Source organism: Biomphalaria glabrata, chromosome 1 (genome assembly GCF_947242115.1).
Source record: "Biomphalaria glabrata chromosome 1, xgBioGlab47.1, whole genome shotgun sequence".
NCBI classification, from domain to species: domain Eukaryota; kingdom Metazoa; phylum Mollusca; class Gastropoda; family Planorbidae; genus Biomphalaria; species Biomphalaria glabrata.
The window spans coordinates 47,964,971-47,991,642 of NC_074711.1; the positions used below are offsets into that span (position 1 = coordinate 47,964,971).

At 37.2% G+C, this 26,672-nt stretch overlaps 1 protein-coding gene across 3 annotated transcripts in view; it reads right to left on the bottom strand.

Annotated features, from left to right (window-relative positions):
* Positions 1–26,672, bottom strand: part of LOC106064166 (ATP-dependent translocase ABCB1-like) — a 215,818-nt gene that overhangs the window by 82,149 nt on the left and 106,997 nt on the right. For all 3 annotated transcript variants that reach the window (XM_056040703.1, XM_056040688.1, XM_056040697.1), the window contains 4 exons: positions 22,007–22,025; positions 20,175–20,275; positions 13,721–13,867; positions 13,399–13,500 (listed from right to left, as the gene is read on the bottom strand). In XM_056040703.1, coding sequence (XP_055896678.1) covers positions 13,399–13,500; positions 13,721–13,867; positions 20,175–20,275; positions 22,007–22,025 — 369 coding nt within the window. The remainder of the gene's footprint in view (positions 1–13,398; positions 13,501–13,720; positions 13,868–20,174; positions 20,276–22,006; positions 22,026–26,672) is intronic.

The following is a 26,672-nucleotide window of genomic DNA, read 5'->3' on the forward strand; positions in this document are numbered from 1 at the left end:
GGTTCTAGAAGGCCAGTAGGGACCCTATATAAAAACGGAGGTGTCGCAGTCAAGACGGTTCACGAGAGAAGGTCCACGACAGAAGGTTCACGACAGGGGCTCAGAACACGGTCGACTACAGCACAGTTCAACGGTGTGGTTCTGTACGGAGCATTACGACGGTTCGGTGCGGAGTACTGTCAAGTACAGTTGAGACGACTGGCGTCTTGATCTTGGTCTGTGAGCGAGTCCAACACAACGAACTCAGTGTGTGAAGTCAGTCCTTATCTGTTGAACCCAGTGCAAGCCCGGAACGAGACGGAGAGGCCAGTGCAAGAGTTGATACGGCGGTACGGTGTTATCGGAGAGATATTTGTACAGTGTACGTGTTGCCAATTGTACAGTATTGGCTGTTACTTATTCAACTATTAAAGTGTTACGTTACTCTGGAGCCCTGAGTTGTCAAGTTCTTTACGTTGGTGGTATATGGTGCAGTTTGCAGAGAGCCTGGATGTGAGATTCGTAACAATACTATAGCTGTAATAGAGTCGGACAACTTTTTTTTTTTTTTAAGGGTCTTAAGTTTGTTTTAGGGCTACAATACATACACTACGGTCTAAATTAGTACCCAAGGAACATTCCTGCCAAGTTTTATCAAGATTGGTAAAGCGGTTTTGATTTCTATTCGTCACATACATACATACATACGCCTTACTTTATACTTTACTAGACATGTTACCAGCGACCCGCGGGTCTTTATTTGCGCATTACTTTCGATATAGTCACTGAGAGTGTTTTGTAAACAATTAAACGAAATAATAATGTAATAAGTAAAGCGAATGTGTCAAATAAAAAAATAGTGTGAATGAAGCTATCAAATCAAAATAGCTAATAGGCTTAAATTCATTTTTTTTTTCAAATGAAAACATTTGCTTGTAGGCCTACATATATTTGATCAAAATTTGAGATGAATAGACTAAATTTTGTATGTTCATGTGTATAAAGTATAAAGTAGATCTTGAGGTAGACATAGATCTCAATCTACACTAATCAAGAATTAAAAATTGGCTTTTATAGAGTTCATTCTGTGCTGCGCATGCGTTAATTTTTTTGGATGAATGAATATAGGCCTATCTCAACACGGCTACGCAGCTTTAGCGAACAGCGAACGAATGTATTAAAAATGCTTTAGAAAAACACATTTGAATGTTAATTTGATTAAAATATGAAATGAATGGACAATAATTAGTATGTTTATGTGTTAAAGCATAAAACTATCTTTGCGAAAAGAAGTTTTATCATCTTAGAGTTCAATAAGAGTTTTAGACCTAGGCCTAGGAATAGACTCAGTAGAGAGATGTGTTAATGTGTAACCATTTGGTAATAGTAATATCTAATGAAAGAATGTTCGCCAGGAAATCTGTAATCACAGATATCAGGAATTAATTTATGTATAAAATGCTTTTGAATAATCTAGTGGATTGAATTTAGATGTATGTTAAACGTAGCTAATGATCCTTTCACGCTATTTCTCTTTCGCTACGAAAATAAAATTAGTTTTGCGAAAATGGTTTACCCGAGGTCGATACATTCATATCTATTAAAAACGAAAAGAGCGATAGCTTTGTTAAATAAATGGGATTATAAAGTGAACAATAAAACGAAATAATTTTTAGTACGCGATTCATGAATGAATATAGATCTAGGCCTATCTCAACTCGGCTTCGCAGCTTTCGTAAACGAATGTAGCTTTAGAAAACCAAATTTGAATGTTTATTTGATCTAAATATGAAATGAATGGACTTTAATTAATATGTTTATGTGTTAAAGTATAAAACTATCTGTGCGAAGAGAAGTTTTATCATCTTAGAGTTGAATTAGAGTTTTAGATCTAGGGATGGGATTATAAAGTAAACAATTAAACGAATTAATATTTAGTACGCGATTCATTACTGAATTGTCTAATGAAAGAATGTTCGTCAGGAAAGCTGTAATCACAGATATAAGGAACTAATTAATGTAAAAAATGCTTTTGAAACACAAAATTGAAGGTTAATTTTATTATATAATGAAATCAATGGATCTTCTTTTGTATTTTCATGTGTCAAAGTAAAAAACTATCTGCGCAAAGTGTATTTCTTAAAATTAGATCTAGGTCTAAATCCTTTCTATCTTTTCTCATGTCAACATTGTAGACATGGCCTAGATCCATAAAATACTATAGCTGTAATAGAGTCGGACAACTTTATTTTTTTTTAGGGTCTTAAGTTTGTTTTAGGGCTACAATACATACACTACGGTCTAAGTTGGTACCCAAGGAACATTCCTGCCTAGTTTTACCAAGATTGGTCAAGCGGTTTTGATGTCTATAAGTAACATACATCCATACATACACCACACATTCTACTTTATAATATAGATAGTATAGATATCTAGACTGGACATGGAGACTTTTTAACACTAGTGTTTGAAAAGTGTTGATGGAATGTGATATTGTATGAAGAGTTGTGCCCATGCACAGGGAAACTACTCTAGTAATCAAGATGGCTGATTAAACTTGTTTATGTTTACCTGAGATTGTTCTTATGTCAAGTGTATTTATATTTGAGTGTCCATCGTAACATGGTGGCAGCGGTGTACACATCTAATAAAGGTAAGCGATAATCTAGAGTAACTTGAGGAAAATATAAGAAATCAGTAGCTAAAATGGCTAACAGATATTTCAGAGAAGGAAGAAACGAACCTTTGGACAAACCAACAATTGAAAGAATCTCAACATCTAAGTCAGGTCCAAAATACAGAAAGGAATATCAACAGAGTGACAAGGGGCCAAGACAAAGTAAAACTTGTAAATTTTGCAAGGGCGACCATGAATATATAAAGAGAAAAATGTCCGGCCTGGGGAAAATCATGTCACATTTGTGGAGGCAGGAATCATTTCGCCTCAGTCTGCAAAAAGAAAATATACAGCATTACTCGAGCAAAGACACAGAGCAACATAGACTCAGACACAGAAGAAGAAGAAGTTACACTCCAAACTGAATGGGTCATGGCAATGAATGGCCCCAAAAAGCATAGGATGACTGCCGTCATGATGGTCAACAACCAAAGAGTCAGATTTCAAGTGGACAGTGCCGCCGACGTCAATACCATAAACGAAAAATATGTGTGCCCAGACCAGATAGTACCGACGTCCCAGAGATTAACAATGTGGAATAAGACGGTAATGGAGCCAAAAGGAAAAGCTACCTTGGTAACCACCAATCTAAAGACCAATGAGAAATTCAATGTTGAGTATGTGGTAGTACCAAATGATCTAACATGCCTTCTAGGATTATCAACACTGAGGAAGATGGAACTCATTCACATTAATGAAGACCGATTTATTGCCAAAGTGGAAGCCACAGGGAACAAACATCAAAACATTGACACACTCGGTGACTTGGGCGTGGCTACATTGAAAATAGGCAAAACAGTGAAGCCCAAAGTCCTACCATGTAGAAGAATTCCTATAGCATTAAAAGAGAAAGTCAGAGCCGAACTAAACTCATTAGTTGAACGAGGAATTCTGGAAAGAATAACTGAGCCCACAGAGTGGGTTAGTCAAATGGCATTGGTAGAGAAATCAGATGGCAGTATCAGAATCTGCATTGATCCTCAACCCTTGAACAAGGCACTACTGAGGGAGCACTACAACCTAACAACACTAGAAGACATTTTGGCTGAAATGGGTAACACCAAGATATTTAGCAAAGTCGACATTCAGGAAGCTTTTTGGCATATCAAATTAGACCCGGACTCATCAGGTCTCACTGCAATGGCGACTCCATTCGGTAGATACAAATGGAATAGACTTCCTTTTGGTCTCAAAGTAAGCTCAGAAGTCTTTCAAAGACATTTGAATGATGCGTTGGAGGGACTAACAGGATGTTTTAACGTGGTGGATGATATAATGGTAATTGGAAAGGGGGACACAGTAGAAGAGGCTCACAAAAATCATGAGGAAAACCTATCAAAATTACTCAATAGGCTAAAGGAAAAGAACATCAGACTAAATGAAAAGAAATCAGCATTCCGAAAGTCAGAAATTGTGTTTCTGGGACACATTATTTCCCAGTCAGGAATAAAACCAGACCCAAACAAGGTGAGAGCCATAACAAATCTAAAAACCCCTGAAGACATTACATCGGTTCGTAGATTTTGTGGAATGATACAATATCTATCAAGATTCATCCCAGGTCTTTCAGCAGACCTACAACCAATAACAGAACTGACTAAGAAACACAAGCTATTCGTGTGGTCGAATGACTGCGAGAAAGCATTTAATAGTGTCAAACAGAAGATATCCAATCATGGAACCCTAAGTTATTTCGACCCGAAGAAGAAAGTAACTATTCAGGCAGACAGCAGTCAAAATGGCCTAGGAGCTGTACTACTACAAGATGACAAACCCATAGCATACACATCAAGATCACTCACAGAGCCTCAGAAAAAGTGGGCTCAAATCGAAAAGGAACTCTTGGCTGTAGTAGTAGCTCTAGAAAAATTTGACCAGTACACGTACGGCAGAACAATTATAATACAGAATGATCATAAACCTTTGGAAAATATACTCAATAAACCCCTCAGTTGTGCACCTAAAAGGCTTCAAAGCTTAATGATGCGCTTGTACCGATACGATGTTCAGTACCAGTATACCAAAGGAAACAGATTACAGATTGCTGACACGCTAAGCAGAGACCCTTCGCCAGAACAGGAAGATTTTCCTGACACTTCTATCAACACTGTAGGACTGGCCCTCCCAGATATAATGTTAAAGTTAAAGATATTTTTTTTTCTTCTTCTTCTTCATCGTTCTCATTGTTATGTTGGAGTGTTCATATGACTAGACCAATACATGAGATGAACTGCGCAGTGGTTTCCAAATCAGGGAGCTCTCCATATAGTTTTCTTTCTATTGGGGTGATTTGGGGCCAATGTCTTATACGGGCCTCTTGGTAGAGAGAGCAGTTTTGGAGGACGTGGTCGGCATTTTCTGGTGATACTCCACATGGGCAGATTTCACTGGTTCCAATTTTGAGCTTCCGGAACATGTGTTGTCGCATTCTGTTGTGTCCGGTCCTGAGTCGAAAGATTAGACGTTGGTCTTGTCGGGATAGCTTATAGTAAGCGTCATCTTTCTTGTGATTTGGATGAGAGCTCGTCCATTTCTCATTTATTTTATGTACAATTAATTTCTTCATTTCTTCTGGATAGAGTGCAGAGTTTACTTGTGAGTTTGTTCTCCCACTCTTGGCGAGTGTGTCAGCCTTCTCATTTCCTCACAGATATAATGTTAGATAAAGTTAAAGATGCAGTCAAAGTAGACAATGAGATGCAGATGTTGAAACAGTACATACTGAACGGTTGGCCAGACAAGCATCATATTGTACCAGAACTCAAACAGTATTGGTCACTTGCAGATGTACTGACCTATGAGGATGGCCTTCTAATGAAAGGGGAGAGAATAATTATCCCAAGAGCATTAAGAAAAGAAGTTGAAACCAAACTACATGCAGCACATTTAGGGTATGATGCCATGATGAGAAGAGCAAGGGACGCAGTTTTCTGGCCGGGAATAGCGGCAAGAATAAAAGAAATAGCCAATGCATGCCAACCTTGTCAGCAAAGTAAACCTGCAAACCAGAAAGAAAGCTTAATACAGCATAATGAGGGTTCAAATCCATGGGACAAAGTTGGAATAGATTTGTTCCAAATATTTGACCAACAATACCTTGCCATAGTTGACTACTATTCAAATTTTATTGAAGTAGAACATTTGCACACGACAACAAGTCAAGTTGTTGTAAGAAAACTAAAAAATGTGTTTGCCAGATATGGAGTACCCAAAGTGTGCATCAGTGATTTTGGACCTCAGTTTTCATCTGCTGAATTCACCGCATTTATGAAAGCATGGGGTGTCCACCATTTAAAATCTTAACCAGGACACCATCAGTCAAACGGCAAGGCAGAGGCAGCAGTGAAAATATTAAAGAATCTGATGAAAAAATCCGAAGAAAGTAAATCAGATGCCTATGAAGCCCTATTAGAGTTTAGAAATACACCCAGGCAAGATACCAACTTAAGTCCGGCTCAGATGCTCTTTGGAAGGGCAACAAGAACGCTATTGCCAAGAAGAGAGCATCCTGCAAGAATGTCACAACAAGAAGCCGCGGCCAAACGGGAGAAGCGACAGCAAAGTGTCAGAAAACACTACAACCAAACAGCTCGTGACATAAAGCTTATAAACGTCGGACAGAAGGTCTTCTATCAATCGCCAAACGATACTACCTGGAGACAAGGCAGAGTATGTCGGAAAGTGAACGAACGTGCCTACTTTATAGAAGGTGAAAATGGTTTTAAGTACCAAAGAAACAGAAGGCACCTAAGACCTGACACCACTAACAACATAGACTTTTCTCCAGATAGAGAAAGTAATTGTACTGACATTTTCCCAGACGCAGAGAATGAGTGTATTAACAATCCGCCCAACGCCGAAAACACTCACCGGTACTCTCTGCGACCTAGGGCAGCTCTCCAGAGACCGTCAAGATATGGAGACTATGTTTAAGAATTGTATATGTGAACTGTTGGAAATAGTTTTGTTGATCTGATTGTAGTTATTTAATTTGAAACATATTTACGGTTGTAAATAGTTTTGTCAATTTGATTGTATAATTATTTTCTTCATTATATTTTTTTTTCAACTTTCCTATTTTTTAAATATTTTTTTTTGGGAGGAGAGGGGATGTTGATGGAATGTGATATTGTATGAAGAGTTGTGCCCATGCACAGGGGAAACTACTCTAGTAATCAAGATGGCTGATTAAACTTGTTTATGTTTACCTGAGATTGTTCTTATGTCAAGTGTATTTATATTTGAGTGTCCATCGTAACATAAAGTAGTTAAAAGAAGTAAAGGCTATTTTTTTCAACCCTAACTTATGTAACATAATTTAATTTTTAGATCTAGATCAAAAGTTTTAAATATCTGAAATAAATCGTTTCAGACGAAGGAAAGACCTGAATTACTTAACGTCCGACAATAGTGTATGTTCCTCGCTAAAACTCCGACCGCCTCGTTTCGGGTTCTATTTCAAATAAATAGGTGTCCGGATCCTGTTCATCATCTATGATGCTTTGCCTCAGACGCTCCATGAGCGTCTCTTTGTTGCCGCTCACCTTCAGCTCTCTACATCTTGGTTCTCGTCTAAGTTCTTGCAATGAAAGCTGACCAAGTGTTTTCGTGGACGCCATCCAGTAGCTTTCTTACGTTGGCCTACCAAAACTTACGTTGGGTTATTCGAAAAAAAAGTCGTCACGGTCGTGTACATAGGCCTTCTTCCCACTTTCGGTGAGAATCCCAATCCCACTTCTGACACCAATTGCTGTAACTCTGCCTACAGCGAGCCCAAAGAATCTCAACGAAAGGGATAGATCAAAACAGTAGTTTAATAATAGAATAATAGTCGGATAACAATTGTGAATTAGAGTAATGACGACATTTTTTTAGTATCTTTGAATTCCTCTGTTTCTCCATCCTGTCCTATGGTACACAATATCGCGCCAAATGTAGAGTAATAACAATATTACAGATGTACTTTCGGCTATGGGTTTTATCTATCTAACATTTCCATCATCTCATGGAAATTATTTATTCAATAAAGACTTGTTAATATAGTCACAAAATGTCAAATATTCTGCTTTTATAGAAATAGTTTTTGCAATATCACCTTCCATTGTAATTCTTCTATAGATCAATCTTAGCAACGATTTCCTTGTCAATTGTATTTGTATCCGGATGCTTCTGGCTATGCTAAAATGCCAAAAAGTTGCTATACTGACGATTTTGACCTCTGGAAATCTGGATGGAGCGCTACCACTAAACAAAAAGTGTTGCAAGAAGATCTCCATACGCTCAGCTCATACGCAAAAATGGAAGCTAGAAATTAACATTTCCAAGAGTTATATCCCTTTGTTTATATCTTCATGTATGAATATGAACAGTACACACTTTTGAATGTGTTATTTTTCTTATAATTACTCAGTGATTCTAGTTGTTACTTTTGGAGATTAGCGGTGAGAAGACGTAACTGTATTTTGAGACTTAACGTGGAGGAACCCACTTCCCACACAAAAGAATACACAAGACAACTTGGGTTTCACCACACCTGTCAACAGAGAACCAAAATGATCACGTCTGCATCGTAAAGAAGTTCCGTCAAACGAGGAGCAGATGCTGCTTCAGATAATCATATTCTGGTCGCCCGAATGATAATGAAGTTGAACAAGATTTGGACAGGAGTATCTATACAACGCCTGCACTCGCACTGAAAGACGAGTCAAAGAACAGACGAGGTACGCCGGTAAAAAATCATATTCTTTTATTTATAATGCGGAAGCTTTGGGCTATTTCTCTCTGGACACTTAACAAAAGGGAGGGACTTCTTTTAGAGTTTGAGTTTTGCATTTTTTAGCACATCGGCACACTTTAGGCCATACCGTGCCCGTAATCCCTAAAAGGTTACTCTCCCTTCATACTACAAAAGTTATTTCACAAATCAAATCTTCGTAGACAACCCCACCTCCCGGACAAAGCCCAGTACCTTCTCAGGGTCGACACTTTCAAACGACTTCTTTTAGAAGTAACTTTTGAAGAACATAAACTCTGTTTGTAATCTTGTTAGTAATCTTGTCCATTTCACAAAATTCAGGTACTATTAAATTTGTATCAGTGCATTAAGCTAAAATATCTATAGATATTTGTGAGAAAAAAAGGGTCAAGCCAATAATGAAAAGAAGTTGCATAATAAAAATAAACATCAAGAATTCTATCTCTTATACAAGGATGTTTCATTTACATGAATTTGAATACTCTACACCTGATTCGGTTCATCTGTAAACCTCATATTTCAGAAGTCACCCAACAAATCCTACTCAGCTCTAAAGATCATAGTAAGTGGACGCGGAAGACAACTTCACGTATCTAGGAAGCATAGTCTCAAACGACGCAACGCTTTCAAGGGAAGTTATTAACCAACTGACCAGGGCCATTAGTGCTTTTGGACCCAGTAAGTACTTTTGGACGCCTTCAGGCGAGAGTTTGAAGGAATGAATCGCTTCGCCTATCAACAAAAATCAGTGTCTACTAAGCAGTGATTCTCTCACCCCTTCTATATGGATCTGAAACATAAGTATTATACAGAAAGCAACTATATATATGGCACCTTTTGTCTCGAAAGGCAATGGATGCGCCCAGATGAGTCACTGGTTTTGGTTTAATCTTGAGACGGGGCAGAATCTGGTGGGGCTAATCAAGCCCATTCTAGAGCGGCAGACTTTACCACAATTCATACATGTGTATGCCTCTGATTCAGGGCTAGCGGACAGGGCAGCTTTCTTTTTTTCCCTCTTGGTTAAGGCCGCTTCAATTCTTTTGTTCTCAGCGAGGGTTGTACCAGCACGCACAGTCTGTCTATATGCACTCCGGTCTTTTGGCTATGTTTTCCCACATAGATTCCCTGATGCCTGTGGCTCTCATGTCTCGCTTGCAGACATCTCTATGTTAGTCTTGGGCGGCCCTTGGGTCTGACTCCTTCCACAAGCTCAGCATATAATATGCGCGTGACATGTCCGAGCCAGCGTAATCTTCTTTGTGTCAGGAGATCATACATGCTGTTCATATTGGCCAATCTCAAAACTTCCTGGTTGGAGACATGGTTCCTCCAAGAGATGCCCGTTATACGTCTCAGGCAGCGCAAGTGGAAACTATTCAATCTGTGCTCTTGGTACATGTATGTTGACCGTCTTTCACAGCCATAAAGGAGAATGCTCACAACACTAGGTAAATTCCTGCACCACTGAAAGGGTGTGGTTCCCAATATGTATTACAGGTATTTCTGCGACGTCTTGTGCCAGGATTTCGGTCTTGGAGAGACTTATAGTAAGGCTAAACTCTTGACAAGCAGCTGCTAAGGCGTTCACTAGCTTCTGTAGACTTCCTTGTGAGTGAGATACGAGTGCCGCGTCATCGGCAAACAGCAGCTCCCTTATCAAGATACGACGTCTTTTCGTTTTGGCTTTAAGACGTACCAGGTTAAAGAGCCTTCCATCGGATCTGCTATGGATATATATTCCGTGTTCCATGGATTTAAAAGCACTGGTTAGTACGACTAAGAAGAAGATGTCAAATAGTGTTGGAGCCAGTACACATCCTTGTTTTACAACGCTCTTGATGGAGAATGACCTGGAGGAAGAACTTTCAAACTGAACAGTGCCCTGCATATTTTCGTGAAAAGCTGACACTAGTTTTCTTAACTTATTTAGGCAGCCGATTCTCTCTAGTACAGCAAACAGACCGCTTCTGCTAACAAGGTCAAAGGTCTAGGTCAAATCAATAAATGCTATGAAGAAAAGCTTCTTTTGTTCTCTGCTCTTCTCCTGTAGCTGCCGCAGAGAGAAAATCATATCTGTTGTAGATGTACCTGCCCTAAGCAGTAAGACGCCTCTGTGATTGTTACAATCAGAGCGGTCGCCTTTATTTTTATAAATTGTAACTATATTGGAGTCTTTCAATTCCTGGTGGACCATTCCTTGTTCCCAGCACAAGCTTAGCAGTTCATGGAGTGGTTTGATTAGGACATGTTTTCCAGCCTGAATGACTTCAGCAAGAATGCCATCTCCTCCAGGTGCTTTCCCATGTGCAAGCATGTCAATGGCTATGCTCAGCTCCTTTACTGAGGGCGTTTCGTCTAATTCCGTCAAAACTGGAAGTAATGGGAAGTTGGAAACAGCATTTGGTGAGATGGCGTTTTCAATCTGGTAGAGTTCTGCATAGTGTTCTACCCATAGCTCCATTTGCAGCGCACGATCACTGATGATAGAGCCATCTTTTGACTTGAGCGGAGCACACTTGCTGGTGTGAGGTCCAAAGGCTTTTCTCATGCCCTCGTATAGTCCTCGTATGTTACCACAGTCGGCAAAAGATTTAATATCTTCGCATAGCTCCTGCCAGTATTTGTTAGCACACTATCTTGCTACTCTTTGGGCATTGTTACGTGCAGCTCTGAGCCTTTTTAAGTTGCTTGGGGTGGGATCCTACTTGTAGATAAACATGGCTGCTAGCTTGTTCGTAGAGGCAGTTTCCATTTCTGGTGGACTAGCTTCAAACCAGTCTTCGCTTTTCTTGGTTTTGTTTCCAAAGACCAGTGATGGTGTTTGGTAGATTGTATCACGCATAAACGTCCATCTTTTTTTCTACCTCAGTCACAGAGAAGTTTTTAAAAGCTTCCTTTAATTTGTTCTCAAATTCGGTGCAAAGATCAGGTTTTTTTTTGTGCTAGTGGTATTCAGGCGTGGCTTTCTTTTTCCCTGTGTCAGTATCATATCCAGCTGGTGCCAGTGCTCAGACCTAGGGTGCCTCCATGAGATACAGTGCTGTGCTGCTGGTTTCAAAGGTTGTCATGGCCAGGGGTGGCAACGGGCTCCCATTGTCTATAAAATACTCCTAATGGCATGCGTCTCAGATAGCCTCTGACAACTAAGTCCAGCACCTGGCCTGCTCGTGTGGCTTAGATATTAAGCCCGGCGAAACTGCTACTAACAGGTGAAGGGGTGAAGGCGGATACCTGGCACCATAAAACCGGGAGCCTCGGGCAAATGGAGCTCGTCAGCCAAGTAAGGCAGTTCATCTAGGAGAGGGGTACTCTGACTCTGACCCCTGCTTCCTTGCGGTACTGAGGCTTAAGGAAACAACCTCGAGGAGAAATCAGGAGTGAAGCCCATTAGGCGTTGGGAGTATCAGCTATGAAATTATCTCCGGCAGCTTCTGCAACTGAGTTGGATCCGATGTAACGCAATGCGTTCCTTTGGATCACATCACCAAGGTCGAGAGAGGGATCATGACGCATGGGCCACCAATGACCCTTTTATCCAAGGCCCAGGAATGCGCCCCGGAGAGGAAACTCTCGTGCTGCTGCAAAGCGGCTAAAACAACACGGGAGACAACAGTTACGCGTTATAAGTCCAACCAGAGTACCACTTTTGCCACGGGGGAGAGAGAGAGAGAGAGAGAGAGAGAGAGAGTTGGTAACTGGAGACCAGTTTGAGTTAGTCGACAGTTAATAGGAAATAGGATAATATATTGTACTAGTCGACCAGGGGCGTAGCATACGCCGCTATTTTGCAGGGTCGGCCTTAGGCCACTACAACCTATGCGACAGCAGTGGGCCAGGCACCTTCATAGGACCCGCGCTAATTCTAGGTGTATAAATTATTACATAAAATCATTTTATAACTTATAACAAATTTCCCGCGGCCTCCTGACGATTTACCAGGAGCTCCTGGAAATCTCCTGAAACTGCAAAATATACGAAAAAGTCCTGGAAATATCCGGAAATAATTAAAATCTTTAGAAAACTCATACAAATCTCCAGAAATATATAGACAAATATTGTCATTTAAGGGTGTCATTTAATATGGAAAACGCCAATCCTACGCGCGATGAATAAAAACGGCATTTAGCAATACCAGTAATTCTGGAATCTAGCGAAGGAATCTCAAACCTCAAACTAATGAAAAATTACTTGAGGTCAACAATTCTCGTAGATAGATTGAAACATTTGGTAATTCTTGCTATTGAGCGTGATCTATGTAGGAAATAAATTTTTTATGATATACTGTATGACTTCGCTACACGCAAGGCTCGTAAAATAGTTCTATATGTAGTAAAGAATGAATAAAATGCAAAGACGAATTTATTTTCTAACACAAACTCTTAAATTTCACTTTTTATTCGTATCCCTACCCAAACTGGGCTCCATGCGAATTCCGTTTCGCATAGGGCCCCACAATGGTTAAGTCCGGCCCTGCTATTTAGTGACGGGTGAATACAAAATACATTACTTTCCTTTACTTTCCTTTACTTCTTCTTGCGTGTCCAAACTCTAGAGCCATGAAGAGAATTATATATATAGATAGTCTATGTTGGACGTTGTATTTTCTTTTAAGTATCTTTGATGATCTACATAGTACTACTTGTGTAAATAAGTTTAATAAAGTTATTTATTACTATACATATGTGTCGATTCTTTTAGGAGATGATGATATTTGAGCTCCATTAGTAAGGTTAAGATTTCCTGTCGTCAAAAGATCGAATGCCGAGGACAGACGAAGATGTCGAAAATAAAAAGGCGGAAAATGGTTATGCCTGTGCTAGATGTGGCAAAATTTGTAGGTCACAGCTGGGGCTGCGTAGCCACGGGAAATAATACATTCCTCATTAATCTTCGGACTTAAAGATTATTATTATCATCATCATTGACACACACCAAAAAAAAACTAAAAGATCATAAACAATTATTTAGTATATTACATAATTACCTGTAAGAACATAGTGATAAGGCTAACTATGCCAAGTCCAACCAAAATTAAGCTGTACATCTGAATTTGTTTTTCTTGTTCATCATCATCTTTTGCAAAAACCTATTAATTAATTATATAAAAGTAATGGTAATGAAAGGCATTACCCAGTAAAATATTGCTATCTATAAATAAGTTTGAGCAAGCTGATTAAATTATTTACAATATAAATTAACCTAATAACATACACATTTGACTTTCATCTACCCAGGAGAAGTGAGAAAAGAAGAAATATTATTTTTGCAAAGCATAAAACACAAAATAGTCTGATACTAATACTTACACCAAGTATTTTACTAAAAATAACAGCAAAGGCTGGCTGCACACCACCATTGAATATACTACTTAAACAACCCAACATAATGAAGTGCCATTCAGGTGCATTCATTTCCATCAGTCTTGTGAATGGAGCATTAGGTAATTTCTCCACCTAATTAAATAGAGTACACAAAAAGTTATACGAAGACATTGTTTTGGTAAGTGTATATTTGAAAAAAACAAGTGATCACCCCTACCTCCTATAAACGGCACCTCAAAGCAGTGGACATTGTTGTAGACTACTGGGAAGACATAGACCTAGACCGCACTTTGTGGAGAGAGATGGTGACAAAGAACGCAATGGACAGCACACACACACACAAGCATTGTCCTCGGCTCTGGCGTGCAAAAAAAAAAATGGATTGTTCCTCTACTACCAAAGCGTATGCCATTTTACCTGCGTTATATGTGGAAAGGAATGTCTCAAGTATCGACATAAAAAGAAGTGCAGCAAAGATTACGATTACTAAGAAAAGTGTCCTCGTTTAATGTTAGCGAAAAGGCCTTGGCTATGTTTTATCACGCTCACATCTGCAATATTTTAAGTTTCAATATCACTGCCTGGTATGGCAATCTGAGCATTAAAAATAAAAATAAACTTTATAGAATCCTAAATGCTGCTGGCAAAGTCATTGGCAAAAAACAAACCCCATTTGGGCAGTTGTTTGAGACAAACATCTATAAAAAAGCTAACAAGATCCTCGAAATAAAGAATCACCTTTGTGTCAGGATTTTGTGATTTTACCATCACAAAAGAGATACAAGACACCGATAGCAAAGACAAACAGACACAAACACTCTTTTGTTCCCCTGGCAATCAAATCATTAAATAAGAACAATCTGGTATAAACTTTGTCACATGTAAATTATGAGTGAGTCTGGTGTGAATGTACACTTTGGTTTCTTATAGTTATAATGTTTTTTGTTTGGTGTAATGCACAAATTGTAAGACAAATTTCCTTACGGATAATAAAGATTATTATTATTATATTATTATTATTATTATCTTTCTACGACTAAAGGAAACTAACAAAAACACTTCAAGCCCATAGAAATAACTAAGCTAATAGATGTTCATTTTTAAAAAGTGTATTTCATATCACAAATACTATTTTACAAAGCTTATATCAACTCAAACTGTCTGTCTGGTAAAGAGTTTAAACAAATTTCTCCCACAGCCATTTTCGGGTCAATTTGAAATTTGCACCATTATTAATTTGTGAAAACAATTTTAAAAATTAACCAATCAGTCAATTAATTACTGGCAATTAATTATTTTGTTTAATACCAACAAGAGAAATTAATGCTACAGTATTCAGAAATATGGCTAAGAATATGGGGTTTTGTTCCCCTAGATAATTGTACACGTTATTTCTCCCACACACATTCTCGATACAAGTTAGAACTTAAAACAATTATTTATTGTATCTAAAAATAACAACAACACACGAATCTATTAATAGTTTTACCTGAACATCCTAGTATAAAGCAGCATTGGTAGAAAAAAAAACACACAAGGCTAAAAAACTTTAAAAAACAGTTATCTGTATATTAATATTTAATATAAAAACATAATCAATTATACAATTTTAAAAGCCCTGACCATCATCTCATCACTAATTCTACTACTTGTGTCCGAAAAAAAAGAAAATTTAACAAGTTAATACTTATCGTGTAGACGTGTACTTAGAACAATTAAGCAATGGACCTCATTCACCAATCGTCAATAAACACATTTAGACACGTCATAATATTGATAAAACAATGAAAAATACGTATCACGTGACAACCACTATGGATTACATAATTTGTATAGAAGATATATAGAATCACGTGGCTAAATGTTGTTTGTTTACAATTGGTGAATGAGGTCCATTGTCACGATCGAGTCGAATCTAGATATAGATTTAGCAATTATTCTAAATCAATTCTTGTTTGCTTACTATTCCAATCTTAAATGCTTAGTTCTTTTTATTTTTTGTGTTCAAGAACCGAACTCGAACTTTAAAACTGATCGGTACGAACCGAACTGAATGAACTGTCCTCACCTTAACCGAACTGAATCAAAATTTTGCCAAATTCTAGTAAAAAAAAAAAAAAAAGTTTTCAGCGACATGATTTGACAGTTATTTTTAATGCTCGAAACATTCTTCTGCCTTCTTGAGCTGGCCTTGTCTTTGACATCTTGTGTGTGCATCTTTCCTGCGTCAATTTGGGTTGTCTTCCTTTGATATCAGCACGAAGGGTGCAGTACCATTGAATATTTATTTAATGAAATGGGAGATTCAAAGAAACGAAAAGTAGACTCTGAATGTAGAAACTACCAGGAAAGGTGGACAGATCTTTTCCTTTTGTGAAGAATGAAAATAAGCAAACATGTTGAATTGTATAGAGCTGTTTGTGGCTGTTTCTATAGACTGTAAAGTGAAACAGCATTATGAAATCAAAAACAGAAACAGATATGACGGCATTCGTAGTATGAGCTGCGAAGATAACATCTTAAAGTTACGTCTAGAGATTAAAGGATTGACGAGAAGATTTATCAAGAAGGTCAAGAAAATCAGTCGGCGATAAGGGCAGGTTACAGAGTTGCTGACATTTAAAGTAATGAAATAAAGCCATGCGTAAAAAAGGGGGTTACTATCAGTGATGGAAGAAATGTGTCACGAAAAGAAGAACGCATTTGAAGCCGCCAAGCTTTTTCCCATGACAAATAAAAATATAGAAATTTAAAATGAAGAGATAGAACAGAAGAGTTCCAAATGTTATGTATTGCCTCCCAAATATCGCTCAACTCTTAGTATTTCGCGGTACGAAAAACAATTTCAATTTTAATCACAGAAGAGATAGCTGCTACGAGGTGCGTGCATAGGACCATCACTGGCAAAGACCTGTTCAAAGAGGGAAGTATAAGCTGACATACGCGCCTTCTAAACGAAATAACAACTCATCATTTAGCAAGTAGAAATTGGCGAAATGTTGCGAACTTCTAGATTTAATACTTCGACATGGTGCCGCAACTATGCATCGGGATTTTCAGAAGTTGGTTTCGGATAAACTTACCACATCCCATGAATTAGTCTAAGTACTATATCCACGTGTTTTAATAAAAGTTCTTTATTTGTTATTTCATATTTTTTGTATTATTTCTGTTATGTGGCCAGCGACACGAGTGTCGAAATTAAAACGGCCGTTGTCTGAGTAAGATTTGGTATCATTGTTTTATCTAATAAATTGAATTGAACATTATTGCATGTACATAGTTTTTGCTATTACCTAATTTCATAACACCAAAACGAACCCGAACCCCAAAACTTTAGATGTGACCGAACCGAACCCAAACTATAATCGTCATCGAACCGAACTCGAACTTTAAAAGATGGGTTCGATTCCCATCTCTAATCTAGATACAGTGGAAATAAACGAAAACGCATAAATTTTCGATAACACGTGTGTAATATAGATCTAGATCTACATCGACTCTAGATTAGGCAATTTTTGCAAATTGATTTTTATTTGCTTTCTTTCGATTTTTTTTCAAGTCGAGATAAGAGATACTATAATTTGCAGTGAGGGTGCTATAATGCAGACCACTCCATTAGAACTGTCAATAAAAAGGATGACGAAAAACAATTCAACAAAGCAAAGCAAGTGTATCTCCCATACATTGGCGGATCTAAGGGGGGGGGCGCTAGGGTCGATACCCCCCCCCCACTCGGCCACCCTCCCCAGGACGAATTTTAGTATAGAATTCAAACAATTTGTATATTAATTTATTACTTATGTTAATAATATTACTAATTATTTATATTTCAACCTATTTTTTACATTATTTCGCCCCACCCCTCTAGTATGTTGCCCGATTTGGTGGGGTCGGGAGGGGGCGATGGCATCAATCCCGCTCTCCACCCATAAACTTTTGAGTGGGGAGAGGGGCGCCGGACGGTCCAATTCATTTGTAGAAATCACAGCTTGCTAACAGAATCAATTAAATATCTTTATGATTAAAACGTGTTATTGGTGTTGGCCGATGGGGGTGGGGGGGCGAATACCTCTACTGCCCTTCCCAACTTAACCCTCTGAGTGGGGGGGGGTCCTATTTTTATGGAGAAATCACAGTTTGTGAACAAAATTAGTTGAATATCTATATAATATAAGCTACGTATTGATATGTGAACCCATTTGTATGTTATGTCGCAGACACACTCTAATCTCAAATTTTATCATTAGTAAATATAAAATGAAATAGGGTTCTACCAGGTGGGAGGAGCGATACATTCTATTGCCTTCCGCCCATCGGACAAACCAATGCTTTTTCTTTTTGAAATTATAGTTAAGAAATTACACAATTAAAAGAAAAACCTGTCACTAATATAATTTACATATGCTATAAATTAAATTCTTATATCGAGTTGCCCCACCCCTATTCTTTAATGCCAAATGCAATCATTAGCAGAAATTATATAAAGGAGCGAGGATTAATCGTTCTTACTCTACCCCTCCCCTTTCCAGACGAAAACATGATGTTTTAAAACAGAATAGTCAAATATGGCGTCAGAGTTTATGTGATTTCACATGAATTTATCATAATTTTGTAAAGAAAGACATTGCTTTGGAAAATTTAGAATTCATACAACATTTTTCAGTAGAAGAGTAACGATTGAGATGAATTCTGAACCCAAATATTCTTTTCCTTTCTAGCCTTTACTCAATCTGCTATTTTTCTAGTTAAATCAATTTTGGACTATAGCTCATAATTTATTCTTCAATCCTAAAAATGCAAACAAATTTAGAGTAGGGTGAATAACAAACTGTAGATGTCAGGAGGATGCGTTTCTGCAGTGAAGAATGCAAAAAAACGCTTTTGGCGTCGGGGCAAAGCCCCGAACCTCACTGATGAGTAATGAGCTGTAGATGTCAGGAGAATGCGGGTTAGGGTTTACTGGTCGTTAGGGTTAGAGTTTGGAAAAAAATCGCCCCCCCCCCCAACTCCAGAGTTCTGAATCCACCAGTGCTCCCGTACCATGCTCTAATGGCACTAGGGAAGAAGTAGGCTAGCACTTCTACAAATTAGTCCTAGCGTATGGAATAAGAAATGTGCCTTGATCTTTGTGTTTGTATCCCAACTTTTTATTTTGTAGCTCAGCAAGAATTATAGATGTTTTATGTATATTACAACAATCTCATAAATTATTTATATCTATTATAATTAAGCAACGTCTGTAATATATAAGATAAGATGGACTCTAGATAAGAAAGCAAAACAAGAATTATGTTCATTGCACTGGACTGACCCAAGAATTAATAACGGACACCCACAACGCCGCTGTGAAACAGAGAAGGAAAATGACGGGTTTTCCCGGGGTGCCCAGCCTTCCTTTGGCCACGCCTCTAGTCCGGATTATCTTGGGATACGAAACCATTTGTATTTGCTTGGATCTCTTTCTGACAGGCCGGTGGAGGGGAGTTTCTGGTTACCTAGATTTTCAAGAGACCTAGTCTCAACTTTTAGGACAAATAACAAATTCTATTAGTCTAGATCTAGATAAAAAGAAACAACAACAAGGAACAAAGGAAAGCATAATGAATGCATACTGATGATGCTCGGTTCATCCCCTGCAAATCATTGGAGGGGAACAGATTTCCCGACTGAGCCCGCCCCTTTTTATAAAATTTTATTTTCCGTCAATCCTGAGATGAGTACTCCATTACTGTAATATGGGCTCTGGACAGTCATCTCGGTATTCCAGGGTTCGAACCCTGCCTGCCAGCACCCCCTGTCGTCCTGCGGATGGTTTGGAAACATCCTAAACATGTAAAGCAAACAATCTATACAAAGCGTACACAGTGCTAATGCAAGGAAAATTGACTTGGGTTGAGTAACCTGTTCCTAAGACCTAGCGGGTAGATAACCAAGGAGCGCCCTAAAGTATTCCTCCTAGTACAGTAGGCCTTTAGACGTCCAAGAGGGCTACCGCTGCTTTTCAATAGTTCCTAAACGCTTTATGTAAAAGTATAGTGAAAATAAACAACATTAACAAATAACTGTGTACAAAGTTGGGGGGGGGGGAGAACAAGAGCAGTGAAGTTGAGTGGAAGTGGGGGGAGGAGGCAGAGATGAGAAAGAGAATAAGAAAAGAGAGTGAGGGATAGAGAAGAAGAGAGGGGGATGAGAGAAGGAAAGTTGGAGAAAAGGAAAGAGAGAGAGAGGATGGGAGAAAGAGCGGGAGGGAGGGAGTTCCTTTCAAGATCCCTAGAAAACAATGTTAGTATAACAGAACACAATTTTAAAGTTCCATCTTTCTGATCTCTAAATTCAGTGGATATGCATTTAGCATAAGTCTTATTTTTAAAGATATCATTTGTAAGTTATCATAAAATAAGATACATGCACAAACAATTTGAAAGTGAAGATTTACCTGAACTTCTTTACTCTCTGCAAGTGACATTTGCTTTTTAAAATCTCTATGGACGCCGTGATTTGTTTTTTCAGTTTCTTTTTCATCAACTGTTTCTTCTTCTGAACATGGAAAGAAAAAATATTAAAAGTTCCTACTTCAATCGATTTTAATTTAATCTAATACGCGATTAATACAAACCAAACATATATATAAACTTGTCATAAAATGTTTCACCTTCTAAGAATGTCCACGCCAAGGTATTTTCGCGTATAATTATTTCCCCCTATCGCCCCTTTCCGCCTGAGAACCAAACAAAAACTCCTTTTGTCGTTCATGATTCCACGACAAATTGTTTACAGACTATTCGATCATCCCGGTCACGTAGGTCTAGATGAAGCTCACTCAGAGATCTAGTCATTTTAAATTTGTAGGAATAGTACTAGATCTCGACTGTCAGTAGACAGGACTTTAGTACTTATACAACGTAGATATGTAGAAAATCCCCCTTCGAAGAAATGTTTAAGGGTCCTTAATTTTTTTCCGATTGATAGATTGATTGACACTATGACCTTTAACTTTTGTACGTTTATGAAATGGCAGAGCAGAAGAAACCACAAGAGGACTCCGAATTTAGAATCTAGATGGAGAAGTGAACGGATCTTTACTTATTTGTGAAACATGATAATAAGCCAACATGTTTGTTTGATAAAGAAGGTGTGGCTGTTTAAAAAAACAACATAATAAACAACATTTATCGAACAAATATGATGGCATTTTAGGTTTGTGCCGCGAAAAGATGATTGTTTAAATACGCCTAGAGATAAAAGGATATTGACCAATAATAGACGAAAAAATGAGTTGCTGGTTAGCTAGCTAAAATGTTGCTCACATATTAAGTAGAGAAATAAAACCATTTTTAGACCCGTAAAAAAATATCTTTCAGTTATTCTATTGATGAATGCAAGTACTACATCTAGAAGTTTCTAATAAAATTGTTTAGGTCTAATTCTTTTCTTTTTTTTGTTTTTGTACATTTTCGGTCACGTGGTCCGCGACACGAGTGCCGGAAAACTATTTTGGCCCGCAAGTCGAATTAGGTTGAACATGACTGTACTAGACTTAAGTAATAATATTTTTAACAAAATATAAGATCAATGATGAAAATGTCACGTATCTTGCATCATTCAAAACTAATCTAAGTTCTTCCCACCGTCACCATAGAAACACAAAAAAACAACAACACTCCATAACACCCCTAACGTATGAATATGAACTAAACAAGTACATCTTTGTCCAGCATGTACAAACTCTATTCTTAGGGGCGAGTGTATCCTACGTGGAGGGTGGGGTGTGAATAGTTATTCTACAGCCATGGTTAAACACAATTGTGTTGCCCATTCGTCCGAACGATAAATAATTAAAAGGTAAACAACAGGATGCTGATTTATGCGTTATTTCAGTGTGCATCTTGAGAATCGATGGAGTTTTGGGTTCAGTTGGGTTGACAACATAATAATTGAAAATCTAAAAATAAGTTTTTCTCTCGAGCGCTGGGTGAACTCCAAGTTATCCGTATCGTTACACATCCTTAGCCGCATCTTTCGTATTTTTATTGTTTTTCCATCGGAAAAAACGTAATTTATTTTCTGCACTTAGATTCACAAAAAAAGTTTTATTGCCTTAGTTTTAATTTTGATCTAGCAAGTTTCCTCTGTCTATATTTCATTACTGGAATCACACTAGAAATCTTAGTTTAAAATATAAATCACAAGGAATGCCAAAGGTATGTTCATACTATGAAGATCGTAAGTGTTCTATCCTAATAGGTCGACTTAAATATCATAACTTACCATCACTCTTGGACTGAGACTGAAAGCAGAAATATAATGAAATTAATTGTAAATATTGCTTCGAAGTAAAAAATAATTGTAACATTATTTTTCAGATTTAAAAAAATCCTATTGCGGGTTTTTTTTCCTTTATACTTGGGTTTGTAAATTATACAATAGCAAAGCACTCATTTAAAAAAAATACCATTAGCAAATTTATACCTCTCGTGATAATTTTTTTGTCAATAGTTCCAGGCACTAGCGGATCCAGAACTTTAGAATGGGGGGGGGGGGATTTTTTCCCAAACCCCAACCATAATGCCCAGTAAACCCTAACCCTATGTATAAACATATATATACATAAATATTATACATATATATTTATATCTATACTATAAAGTAGAAAGTAAGGCGCATGTATGCATGTAAATATGTATGTATGCGCCGAATAGAAATCAAAACCGTTTGACCATTCTAGATTAAACTTGGCATAAATGTTCCTTGTGTACTAACTGGGACCATAGTGTATGTATTGTAGCCCTAAAACAAACTTAAGACCCTCAAAAAAAAAGTTGACCGACTCAATGAAAGTATAGTATCTTATAAATCTAAGCCATGTTTACCATGTTGACAGGAGAAAAGATCGAAAGGATTTAGATCTAGATCTAATTTTAAGAACTACACTTAACACAGGCAGAGCCATGTACAAAGAAATGAACATGCCTAACAAACTGGACAGTATTAACTTCCTTCCCCGCAAAGAACAATCTACAATCTTCCATCTAAGGACAGGACACACACCTCAGTTAAATTACCATCTCAATAAAATAAATCCCACACAACTCTCCCTTTGTAGACTATGCACCCACCCTTATGAAGACGTAAACCATATCCTTTTTGAATGCCCCTTCCTAATCCACCTTAGGCAGACCCTACTACCACTCCAGCCCAACATAACCAACACCCTGTACGGCAGTGCTGAACAACTGAAGAAAACTGCACACTATTTTTCTTTGGCACAGTGTCTACAAAAGAGCTCACAGCTCAGCAGCAAAAAAAAACTGGCTAGAAGAAGAAGAAGAAGAACTACACTTTGCACAGATAGTTTTTTACTTTGACACTTGAAAATTAAAAAATATAGTCTATTGATTTCATTATTTAATCAAACTAAGCTTCAAATTTGTCTTTCAAAAGCATTTTTACATAAATTCGTTCCTTATATCTGCTAATTTAGAAGTCCTGACGTACATTCTTTCATTAGAGTTAATTAAACAATACCGTAATGTTACACATCTTTCTATTCCTAGGTATAAAACTCTAATTAAACTCAAAGATGAAAGAATTTCTCTTCGCAAAGATAGTTTTATTCTTTAACACATGAACATACTAATTGTAGTCCATTCATTTCATATTTTAATCAATTAACATTCAAATTTGTTTTTCTAAAGCATTTTTCATACATTCGTTCGCTAAAGCTGCGAAGCCGTGTTGAGATATATTCTAATAGTTTCATTCATGAATCGCGTAATGTAATTTAAAAAAAGGTCACGCATGCGCAGAGCGAAGCCTTCACGCACGCGCAGAATGAACTCAATACAAGATTAGTCATCTAGACAGGGCCGCCGTGAGGGCTGTGGCCGCCTGCCTGCAAAATTTTAAAATGCCGTCCGCCCCCTTTTTTTTCTAGAAAAAAAATTCTTTAGACTGAGCTGTACACTGTACCAAAAGCGCCATGTGATTTAAATTCATTTTTGTAGACCATTCATTTCATATTCGCACCCTCATGCCCTCTAAGATGTTTTATTTCCAATTTTAACTTTGATTTTTTTTTCTACGATGTCAAAAAGTCCTTCTCCAGTTGTTTAAGTAATTGGGCGAAAGCCAGAAAATTTTCATGTATTTTAACATTAGTTTACAAGGACCATAAAATGCAGAATAAATTCCTCGAAATATAAAATCATTGATAGTGAATCTTTCAACGTTCCGTAATTTTTATAATAATTATCACGATTGTATTTTGGAGAGACGTGCATTGTCTCTACAATCATCTGACATACCGGGTGCGACCCTTACATTTTCGTTCGAGCCTTTCTTAGAAGCTGGAGATCTAGAGCAGCGATGTAGGCTCCCACAGTGAGGTCCGTGAATTTTTTTTAAGGAAGTAATGAAAAAGAAAAGAAAATTATTCATGATCATAAGCCAATTTGTTGTTGTTGTTTTTTTTTCACTAGTATTAATTTAACACTATGTTTAGAATCGAAATTTACATAATGAAATTTCACAAAACGAGTTTGTTGTTGATTTTTTTTTTCAGAAATAGTGTTGCATATTAAAAATTTTTAGCATTGTAAAAAGTTCTTCCTGGAGATAGAAGTGAAGATGCGGATGGTTTCCGCTAAAGTCGGCAAAGGGTCTGATGTCGAGACGGGGCCCCGGCGCATTCCAGCGTTTTCATCTTCAGAAATTCCTTTTCATGGCGTCTACAACTAATTTTTTCTTGTAGTAAGAAGAGAGTATATCGAAAACGCCAATATTGATGTGTTTTCGTTCACAACGCACTATTCATCCTAGTAAAAAAAAAAGTTGAGGGCTATATTAAATCTAATAATAAAGTAAAGAGGCAGCCCTGGTCAATAGTGATATGCGAGGAACATTATAGGTACGTATAGCGCACAGACGTCTGTAATGGGCGTGATCTTTTTTAAGACCATCTTAAGTACATCTCTGACGCGGACCACTTTTTTTCCACACAAAAATCGAAACTGTACTAAAGTGCTATGGTCGGAATAGATTCGACAATTCTGATACAAGAAAATCCGGATGAATCACACTAGCGGAAACGTTTTGCAATGTTTTCTTCAAAAAGATTTGACCCATATCGTTGCAAACACCTCTCGAGGAAATGGTCTACACTTGACAAGGTCTTATTACAAAATGAAACGACGTCTCTTACTTAAGATATTTAATTTTTAAAACATTGGTAATTATGTAACTTAAATAATATTCAGACACGGATTAACAATTTGCCGCCCCCCCCCCTTTTACTTTTTTTGTTGGTCGGAAGTTGGCTTGTAGTTCCAAACAGCTAATAAAGCTGAATAAAGCTGAATAAATAAACTTTAAATAACTTGAACAAACTTCTCTTGTGAACAAAAACTCAATATAACTGTTAACAATACACAGAGACTTAACTTGCTTAAGTAACAGCCATTTAAAAAAAAAAGTAAAAATGTTTTAAACATTGACTTTTTAAATAGTAGATCTACTTACAGGGCGGGCAATTCGACTAAACAATAGTAGTTATATATCTACGTAGTAAGAAAAATGTGTTGACTGATCTTCTTCTGTAAGTGTCATTCAAAACAAATATTACAAACCCGCGAAAATTCAAGGCCAGAAATGGAAAATTCCGCCCTACCGCGCAGCCCTATTTTTTTTTTCTTTGATAAATTTCCAAAATAAATTTTTATGCACGAATATATTTTTTGTTGTTGTTGTTTGTTTTGTTTTTTAAAGTTATTAAAGAATAATAGAATAATTAGAACTAATATAAAATATTCAAACATTGAAGTATTTTTAAAAACTAAAAATAAAAAAAAATAATAATGAATAATGATTTGGCCACCCCTTAACTTCGGCCGCCTGCGTGCAATGCACACATTGCACAATAGGTAGCGGCGGCCCTACGGTACACGCAGAACCGTGAATGGCGTGAACGGTATACACAGAACCTATTGCGACTTGACGGCTTTTGTAAGTTTGTCTGCTGTGCTGTACGAGATGCTAAAAATATATAGATTCTAAAATTGTAGAACAATAGATCTAATTCCACTTGATTTATTAACATAAATCTAATCTCATTTATAATATGTAGCTCTAGATCTACTATATTACCAACGCTTTCATACATATTTTAATATTAAGATTTAATTATACTAATAAAGAGATGTAATTTAGATCTATACGGTGTTAGCGAATAGAGTTACAAAAAAAAAAAAGAACCTGGGTTTTCTAAAATCTGATACTTTGTGTGTAATAGTAAAACAGCACCTACCTAAATATATCGTAAATATTTATTGTAGTAGGCCTATATATAGGTCTGTAGTTTTACATTATATACTTTTCGTTACTTTTGTAATTTCTTTTACTGAAAATTTGTGCTATTCGCGTCTGAGACAGATATGATTTTTATGTGCAACAACAAAGCCCATTAGTTAATTAATTGTTAGTGATTAATTATTTTGTTTGATTTCAAAATAAGGGGAATAAATGCTACGTAAGAGAGATATGGATGTACATATTGTTTTAATCCCTTTATTACGTTTGGATACGTTTTTTCTCCCACTTCACATTCAAGTTGAAATTTTCCATAATTTTTTCATAGTCGATGACAATACACCAATCAATACAAAAAAAACATATTAGTTAATTAATTAGTACTAATTCATTAGTCAAGTTTTATATAGCAGAAAGGAAGCTAGACCCTGCCATTTTCATATAAATGGCAGTAATTAGCAGTTCTTTTCCATAGATAAGCTTTGTTTTTGTATTCTTGTGAAAAGTACTAATATTCGTCGATGAATCATACAGTGAGTTCCAATGAGTTCACATATTTCTTCAGCACATGTTGAAACTTTCTAAACTCAGCTTTACATTTTAACTAATATATGTCCTTGTCGGCAAAGCT